Source organism: Gossypium raimondii, chromosome 11, assembly GCF_025698545.1.
Source record: "Gossypium raimondii isolate GPD5lz chromosome 11, ASM2569854v1, whole genome shotgun sequence".
Taxonomy (NCBI): domain Eukaryota; kingdom Viridiplantae; phylum Streptophyta; class Magnoliopsida; order Malvales; family Malvaceae; genus Gossypium; species Gossypium raimondii.
The window spans coordinates 42525759-42534762 of NC_068575.1; the positions used below are offsets into that span (position 1 = coordinate 42525759).

The 9004-nt window shown below is 38.9% G+C and overlaps 2 protein-coding genes across 3 annotated transcripts; both read left to right on the plus strand.

Moving 5' to 3' along the window:
* Positions 1 to 1192: 1192 nt before the first annotated feature.
* On the plus strand, positions 1193 to 4323 carry LOC105803814 (plant-specific TFIIB-related protein 1). 2 transcript variants are annotated; one of them, XM_012636212.2, is made up of 3 exons: positions 1198 to 1974; positions 2789 to 2947; positions 3326 to 4323. In XM_012636212.2, exons 1-3 carry the CDS (start codon positions 1387 to 1389, stop codon positions 4163 to 4165), a joined length of 1587 nt encoding a protein of 528 aa, XP_012491666.1. In that variant the 5' UTR covers positions 1198 to 1386; the 3' UTR covers positions 4166 to 4323. The 2 variants fall into 2 exon arrangements, with proteins under 2 accessions (XP_012491667.1, XP_012491666.1); XM_012636213.2 differs by lacking the exon at positions 2789 to 2947 and having other exon boundaries at positions 1193 to 1974.
* Positions 4324 to 4902: 579 nt separating this feature from the next.
* LOC105803815 (acidic leucine-rich nuclear phosphoprotein 32-related protein) lies at positions 4903 to 8584 on the plus strand. Its single transcript, XM_012636214.2, has 2 exons — positions 4903 to 6441; positions 7773 to 8584. Exons 1-2 carry the CDS (start codon positions 5329 to 5331, stop codon positions 8025 to 8027), a joined length of 1368 nt encoding a protein of 455 aa, XP_012491668.1. The 5' UTR covers positions 4903 to 5328; the 3' UTR covers positions 8028 to 8584.
* Positions 8585 to 9004: the final 420 nt, after the last annotated feature.

Here is a 9004-nt window from a genome sequence, read left to right on the forward strand (position 1 = left end):
CATAATCGAGATAACATCGAGCATTTTGAATTCGAAATACTTCATCATTAAAAATTTATTAGTACCTTGTCGCTCGGTGTTGTATTTCTCTTTAAGAGCTTTCCATATTTCCATTGGGGATTGCACCGACATGTAGAGATCATACAATTTATCAGACAAGGTGTTGAGGATGTGTCCTCGACATGTGAAATTGTCTTCTTCACGCTTCTTCTTAAGTTCAGTCACTTACGCAATTTCCTCGGAGTTTGCATTGGGGGTGGGATCTCCCACGGGTTGTAGGTTTGGATCCAGAACTTACGCTACATTTAAGACAGTAAAAAGGAACAACATCTTGTCCTTCCAACGATTAAAGTTGAACCATCAAATCGGTCAAGTTTTACAAACTCTTGGTTCATCACTTTGAATGTGATGTTAGCCTCCGTCACTATCTATAATTAGTTCTCTTTGATTGTTGGATAATTTAAGTGGAGACAATAGAACTGGAGACTTATATGGAAATAAACAGTAGACTTCGAGTCACAGATGATGCTTTCCAAAGAGAACTATTTGGCCCCGCACAAAGTTGCTAGAGGGTTAAGACAAAGGTCCTCTTAGGATACAACGAAGTTTTGAATTTCCTTTGATTAGCAAAATCGAAGAATTCCCTAACTCTTTCTTTAATTTCTGAAAATAGGATTGATTGTAATTGTCATTTGTGAGCACCATAGACCATCTATTTATATGCACTCAAAAGGTACTATTTTGAAGAATCACAACCCTTCATGCTAGACATACTTCTTAGAAGAAATATGTCTCATGAAAATGTATCCATTGAATGATAAATTATCACTTTCTAAATGTATCTATTGAATGATAATTATTACTTTTCAAAATTAAATAAGTGCTCATCAAAATTAAATTTGCAATCTATAATTTCCAATACTTAAATCTTGCTTTGCTTTCCCTCAAGTGGTAGAGGGCTATTACAAGAGTAGTTTGCTTTGTCTAATATGGCTTGACTTTATATAAGGTGTGTATACCCTATTTTTGGTTAAAATCTCAATGTATTTAAAATGGTCATTTCCTTCATTATATAGATATTACAATCAATTGTATTAATTTTAAAAGAAATATTTTACATAAAAGAAATATATCCTTTAATAGGTTAACTAGGAGTCTCATAGGAGTCTCATTGGAATTTGGTTGAAAACACAAGTGGTTGGTTGAGTATATAATGTAACCATAAGTATACTTCTAAGTAGGAAAAAAGAAATTTTCAAATTAAAATTCAAATGCTACAAAAGAGTTGAATTCTTTGGTTAAAGAAAAAGAAAAAGAGAAAATAGTTGAATTCTTTTTTAGTTAAGTAAATCCGCGGTAGTAATAAAGAGTGAATAACAATCACCGATGAAATGTCCGTATTGCTCGGCGGCGCAAGGTCGGTGCGCCACCACGTCAACCGGCCGGTCCATAACGGAGTGCACCTCTTGCGGACGTGTCGTCGAAGAGCGCCAATTCCAAAACCACCACCTCTTTCACGTGCGTGCCCAAGATACCCCTCTCTGCCTCGTCACCTCCGACATCCCTGCTCCCGCTTCCGCTTACCAAATCCACGAAGACGACCCCTTTGAGCCCACGGGATTTATTACGGCCTTTTCCACATGGTCCCTCGAACCCAATCCACTCTTCCTCCGCTCCTCTCTCTCCTTTTCGGGCCACCTGGCGGAGCTCGAGCGGATTCTAGAACTCTCTTCGTCTTCAGCCCCTTCGGCAACTTCGTCTTCGACGGTTGTGGTGGATAATTTGAGAGCGTATATGCAGATTCTTGACGTGGCGTCGATTTTGGGGTTGGATTGTGATATATCGGATCACGCGTTTCAGTTGTTTAGGGATTGTTGTTCGGCTACCTGTTTGAGGAACCGGAGTGTTGAGGCGCTTGCTACTGCTGCTCTTGTTCAGGCCATTAGGGAAGCTCAAGAGCCTCGAACCCTCCAGGTAATTTTACATTTCTGAGTGGGGTTTTACAGTTGACTTGTTTATGCTAAAGTAGTTTAGTGTTAAGGCGGATTTAGTTGAACGTTACATTACTAGGAATCAAGTTAATCTGTTACCACAGCTGAGAATTGTGCCTGTTTGCGGTTTTAAGACCCCTTGATCAATTTGTGAAGCTTAATGTATGTGTATCTGTACATATGCTACGCTGGATTTTGTAACATAGCTATTCTTTTATCCTGTAGATAATTTGGTTTGTTCCAAGTGTTTTGCATATTTTGTTGATTACTTGTGAAGTGAGAATTGAGAAAGAAATGAGTGACAAGATGCTATTGCTCTGCATATTAGGTTCTCAACTTCTGCTTGTAGAGTTTGAGATATGCATCTTGTGGCCTTTTCCTTTAGTAGACACGGGACCTATATCTTATCGCTGGTTACCTTTCTTATAAAGTTGTGTACCTGTAAATCTTGTGACCTTATTTTAAGCTACTGCTATAGTTTGTTAGATATCATTCTTCAGAGTAATGCGAGATTTCAGTTGGCCAAGAGGTCGTTGCCTGGTTGCTCTTATGAATAAATGAGAATTTGATTGGTATGGAAATGAAAAGTTTAAGTTGGGAGTTGAGTGGAGAGGAGAACTGCGCTAGCCTTAAGGTAAATCAAGAGAATTATGACTGCGTACGGGTGAAAATTTATGAGGATTTGAGTTGATGGAGAAGAACATAAAATAGAAACCTAGAGTTCTGAAGTGTAGAATTCCTTAGAATAAGGATTTAAAATCTTGGAACTAATTGCTTATAGTTTTGTAAAATGACAGGAAATCTCTATTGCTGCCAATGTACCACAGAAAGAGATTGGCAAGTACATCAAGATCCTGGGAGAAGCTTTACAATTAAGTCAACCTATCAATAGTAATTCTATATCAGTTCATATGCCGAGATTTTGCACTCTCCTTCAGCTCAATAAATCTGCACAGGTACCTTTTGGTTCAAGAGTTGCAGCTTGGACCTTTAGTTGATGAAGTTGAATTGTAGCTATTACCAATATAACCCTTTGCAGATAAATGTTAAAAGAAATTAAAATTTGTTTAAAATTGGATAGGACTTGTGAGAAATCATCTTGCAATGGATACAAGTTGCCAGGAAAGTTTTACTAAGATTATAAATTTATTCACTGTATAATTCATCAGTATCTGTATGTGGTGGCTTAAACTTTATGTATGAATAAATCAAGTTGTGATGCCTATGGATTCTTTTAGAAACGGTACTTGATTTATTTGTTTCCATAAGCTCCTTCTATTATAATCTGATTTTCGGTGAAGAAGGATATAATGAAGTCTTCCTCATGTCTTCAGGAGCTGGCAACTCATATCGGAGAAGTTGTGATCAACAAATGCTTTTGCACTCGCCGAAATCCGATTAGTATATCTGCAGCTGCTATATATCTGGCATGCCAATTAGAAGACAAACGGAAGACGCAGGCTGAGATATGTAAGGTGACAGGTCTCACAGAAGTCACCCTCCGAAAAGTCTACAAGGAGCTATTAGAGAATTGGGATGATCTACTTCCGTCTAATTATACTCCAGCTGTCCCTCCCGAGAAAGCATTTCCTACAACTACAATTGCCACGGGCCGATCTTCAGTGCCTAGAGTTGATTCAATTGATCTGAGTTCTACAGCGGACCGAGATAAGCAGCAAGACTCAAAGCCAATTAAGCCTAATGACGTGTCAGAAGCAGGCCTTCAAGCTAGAGGCAAAGATGATGCAGAAAACAATGGAAATTCTTCTGGAACCCATGCTGCTATGTTGAACCGGCCACCACATTTCAGGCAGCCCTGGCTTCAGTTTGGGGCTCCCAATGTTAGGACAGTAGGAGATAAAAACCAGACTACCATTGGAGGAGACATTAGCGAAGCACAACCAAGCTGTCCAGAGTCAGAACAGAAAGTAGATATGCCAAAGATAGATACCAAGGGTGCTAGTAGTTCCCTAAGGCCCAGCCAATTCTCAAGCTCTCCTGCTTCAAATGTGAGTACCATCACTTGGCCATTTCGTTCGCCAGCCTCATCAGGGCCTTCGCCAAACATGCCTATTGTGCATCCTCCAAAGTTGCCACCAGGTTTTGCTGAGCTTAAAGGATCCGGGACTCAAAATGGAAGTAAAGTTACCAATCCGAGTGGAGATTCCAAGTGATAATTTAGAACTGGTTCTGGCTTGAATTGTTGTCGAACATCATAATTAATAACGATACATTTATTCCTGTTATATACACCTGCTTATACTTTCACGAGTTTTGCTGGATTAAAAAAAACACTCGTAATGTCACATTGCGATAGTTATTTCATGGTTTACATCGATATTCAGTGTGGACAGTGGTAGCATCATTTGTGCTTTCGGCGATGAGCGCCACGCTTCGGGGTTGCAATTTAAAATCTCCTTGGTGGCAAAGCTAAGAATTTATTCCCATTGCTGTGGTGTAGTGTTGTTATCTTACTACTGTCATTGTCATGGAAATTCTGAGTTTGGGCCATAGCAGGCTGGGCCTGCTAATTACAACGCCGAATGGCAGTTCCGTAATTGCCTCCAACTTAATAGGCATTCTCCTAATATTCCCGATATTTACAATCAAAGTGACGTGTCAAACCTGCGCTCCAGTTCATTATCTCTCATCTGTCTACATCCTTCTCGAGAACAAACACACCTACGTCAAATCTCTACCGTTCATTTTATCCACGTCAACGATCCGTGTCTTCCTCAATCCATTGGTTCACCTTCCTCCAATAATTCACAAAACCACCTCCCCCGCTAAAACAAAACCGCAGCCACGAACCACGAGCCGTCTAGTCCCCCCCCCGGGTCCCACCTTCTCTGCTCGAGGTTTATCCCGACTCGTCCACTCCTATAACCAATAAAAAGGGAAAAGGCAGAGAGAGAAAAAAAAGAAAAGAAGAGGAAATTGAAATTATGGTTCTTTTTAGTTATTTAATCTCTGTGTTTGTGTTTTTATTCTCAAGTTTGGAACTTGAAAGAGCAAATTCCGTACATCTGGTAAAAATCAAAATATTTAGGGTTTAAAGCCATCCGAAATAGATTAAAACAGAACTCCCTCTCCTCGATCTTCAAAATCTAGGGTTAGGGTTTCGTTTAAGTTTTACTCAAATTTTGTAGTTTCCTCCATTTGAATTTCTTATACTATTATTAGCTTTCCTTTTTTCTGGAATAACACTCCTTAATCTCTTCCCTTTCGAAACATCCCTTTGAACCATTTCACTTTAGAAATATAAGAAACAAGCTTTATATCTGGCATTTGTTGATATAAATAGGGGTTCTATGAGATAAAAACGGTGTAGAATTTGATGGATGAGATCTGGCAGAGAGCGGTGGAGACAGCGTTAGACGGGCAAGCGGACCACGCGGCGGTTAGAACCTTGACACTTGACGGTGCGGTGAAGTGTGTTCAAGGTCGCCTCCCGCCGCCGAGCCTCTTGGAAAAATTTGAGAATCTTCAACACCTTTCAATTGCCAATATCGGTGTTTCATCTCTAGAACAGTTTCCTCGTCTTCGAAATCTCCAGAGATTAATCCTTTCAGACAATAGAATAGCCGGTGGCCTAGAATTCCTCGTTGAAGCTGGTCTTGACTCGCTCCGGGACCTTGACTTGTCTAATAACCGGATTCAATATATAGAGGCTCTTGCCCCGCTTGCCCAGCTTAAGCTTGTTTCCCTCGATCTATATGAGTGCCCGGTTACCAGGGTCAAGGATTATCGATCTAGGGTTTTTGGGTTGATTAAATCGTTGAAATATTTAGATAAAATGGACGCCGAGGAAAATGAAAGGCCAGAATCGGATGATGAGGAGGAAGAGGAAGATGAAGAGGATGAGGATGAGGATGATGAAGATGATCCTGGGAGTGGGGAGGTTGATGGTGATGATAGGCAGTACAGAATGAATAACGGGCATAGTGAAGGAGGTGAAGGGATTGTTGATGTTGATGAGGATGAAGAGAGTGATGCAGATGAAGAAGAGACAGACACGGGTGGAAGGGTAAATGGGTTAGGTCATGAGGCCAATGGGTTTCGGATTGAGGAAGTAGGGAGAGCAGAAGATGAAGATGATGATGGTCATCGTGAGAATGATTCAGGTGAGGAAGTTGATGATGAGGAGGAGGAAGAAGATGTGGTGGAAGTTCATGATATTGGGGATAGTGATGATGATGAGGAAGATGGGGTAGAGGATGATGATGAGGAGGAGGAGGATGAGGATGAAGAGGAGGAAGAGGTAGATAATGATGAAGGTGATTTTCCTGAGCCAGAGAGTACTGGGCATTTGATGAGCACGGAAGGGGAGATTGATGGGCATGAACATGGGGAAGATGGGGATGATGATGATCATGGTGAGACTGGTGAGGAAGAGTTGGATGTTGAAGAGGATGGGGAATATGAAGATGAAGAAGAGGGTGAAGAGGAGGTGAGGTTTCGTATTGCTTGCAATACTTACTACCAGTCATACTTCTATTGTTTACACTATTTGATCAACTTTAGTTTCTTTTTTTTTTTCTGCTTATTGCGTTGTTATCTCATATAACTTGAGTTAATTGTTTGATTTAAGAGGCTTTTTTAGATTTTTCCCAAGTAAATATATGGCTTGCTGCTATGTCTTGAATGCTGTTATCTTGTCCCATGTGCTAATGTTTGCTTTCAAACATCAGGAAAAAAAATGCTGCGCTTCTGTCACACTGTTATCCAAGTGTTTCACATTATAAGTTTATGGTCTTTGTTCACGGTTCTAGCAATTTATAACTGTTACTATTTCTTTTTCCCTTACAAATTATCCACGTGGATTCTTCCCTTGTTGAAAAGCCATTGTGCACTTACAGTTTGTATGGTTCTCATCTTTTTTGTAAGTCTGTGTATGGTGAGGACAGTTTGGTAATTACCTTAATGTATTCTGGTTTTGGAATTTTAATTGGGAGGAAACCTAGGTAACTTTTTTGTTTCTTCAAGTGTTTAAAAGTTGTAGCTTATTACCTCATCCTCGAACTATTGACTTTTGTTGCCATATATGCTCTTTGTTGAAGATGATGAATTGTAGTTGTCTTTGAAGTCAGTTTTAATCTCTTGTTGACCAAGTTCTTTGTCATGAGAATATACCTGTTACTTGTTCTGTCTAATCAATGACCCTACCAGACTAAAGTTGTAGGTTCTGTCTGAATATTTTTCTTTGGTTAGATCCAATGTTATTTGTTAATTTTGTCTTTGGCTTTATGATAATATTGGTTTAGCTCACTAAGCAGTTAATAAACAAATCTATGTCAACTTTGTTGGCAAACTTTATGTTCTATGGATTGTAGCTAAATTAAAGTTGTAAAGCTGATAAACCACTTCCTAGTGCCATGACTGCCTTGTTTTAATGAAGTTTCTATATTAGGTTTCTATTTATGGTATTCTGAGTGGGTTATTGGTGAATTTGGAAATTTTAGTTGATAATCTCATGTTTCTCATAACTTATTTGGCTTTTCTAATCTTGCATATTACTTTTTTGGAGTAGCTTTTGGTTGTGGATTAGGTGTAAGAACTTGTTATTTATACGTAGTACTTGATGTTTGTGGATTAGCCTTTGGAGCCAAGATATTTTGTGTTGTGCTACTGTTATTTTTAATGTCTTTAGTTTGACTGATTGTAGTGTTATCTTAGCTTCTTTGGTATCTGGCATTATCTTTTATTTTTCCTAGTGAACTTCACCTTTTATTGGTGGATTGTGATGTTTTTAAAATTAATGTTGGTTGACTGGAATGACAGGATGAAGACTATGGTGAAGGCTACCTGGTTCAACCAGTGGCCCAAGCTGAAGAACATGATGCTGAAGGTAGTGATATGGACCCAGGGAATGAAGAAGAAGAAGATGGCGATGATGATGATGATGTAGAAGAGGAGGAAGAAGTTGAAGATGATGAGGAAGTGCCATCGACTTCACAGCTTAAGAGAAAGAGAAGCGATGATGCAGGGGAAGATAAGGAGGAAGATGATGTGAAGTTTTCGAAGAAGCATGGTTAGGGGGAGTTAGATATATATTGTTAAAATCCTAGACTAGAATGGTTGATTGATAGAGTGTGGTAGATGATGGTGCTGGCAGTGTTACTGAACGAACAGAATGTTTAGGGTGAAAGGAATTGTGTACTTGATGGATGGGCTTAGTTCAAAAAGTCGTTAAGAGCGTTTTCCCTTTCTCTTTAATATATCCGTTATTTATTTGTTAATTCAAATGGCAGTTATGAAGTGTTTAAACCGCCCTTTTCCAGTTCTCAGGAGGTTGGTCGGGGAATGGATTGGAGGGAAAACCAACCTTTGATAAAAAAAGAAGCTGTGTTTTAAAGAAAAGGGGGATTTTGTAATAAGTTACAAAACTGTTGTACTTTTTGTAGATGGTATTCGTTTGTTATCGTTCACCTCGGCTCGGCTCCAAGCGGGATGGATTTTAGGCCAAGCTGCCATTGGTGGAATCCATATGTCTAAATTTTATTTTTATTTCATGAGCTGTAGATGATAGCAGAAGAATCACATTAGCGACTGACAAATTATTTTATGTAAATGAAATCAACGATTTTGATTTATTATTCTTTTTGGACGCTGTAAAGTTTGTTGATAAAATAAGATCCATGTTGCAAAATGGACGGCGTGGCCCAGTTTGAGTTTTTTCTGTAGTCGGAAGAGCCCAATGTCTTGGGGCCTTTTGCCAGTAGAACAGGAGGAGTGTCTTTTTATTCCCTCGGGTTTTTCACTATGTTTCCTTTTGCCATTATCTTCACATCCATGGTTTCCCGCATTCATTGTAATTCGGATAATTGTTAAAAGCATGCTTACGGCTTAGTATCACTGTGTTTGAAATTTTTGGTTGGTTTAATATTTTAAATGTATACATATTTGATAATCATTTTAGTTTTTATTTAATATATAATTTTAAAAATTAAATGTTGAACAGGATAAATAAAATAGGTAATTACTTGTTGCTCAATGTTAAAAATATTAAGTTG

Bases quoted from the DNA above. Each gene is read 5' to 3' on its own strand.
- LOC105803814 (XM_012636212.2), top strand. From the start codon at position 1,387: ATGAAATGTCCGTATTGCTCGGCGGCGCAAGGTCGGTGCGCCACCACG. The intron at 1,975-2,788 runs GTAATTTTACAT...GTAAAATGACAG, and splicing joins AAGAGCCTCGAACCCTCCAG to GAAATCTCTATTGCTGCCAA. The intron at 2,948-3,325 runs GTACCTTTTGGT...TCATGTCTTCAG, and splicing joins AGCTCAATAAATCTGCACAG to GAGCTGGCAACTCATATCGG.
- LOC105803815 (XM_012636214.2), top strand. From the start codon at position 5,329: ATGGATGAGATCTGGCAGAGAGCGGTGGAGACAGCGTTAGACGGGCAA. The intron at 6,442-7,772 runs GTGAGGTTTCGT...CTGGAATGACAG, and splicing joins AAGAAGAGGGTGAAGAGGAG to GATGAAGACTATGGTGAAGG.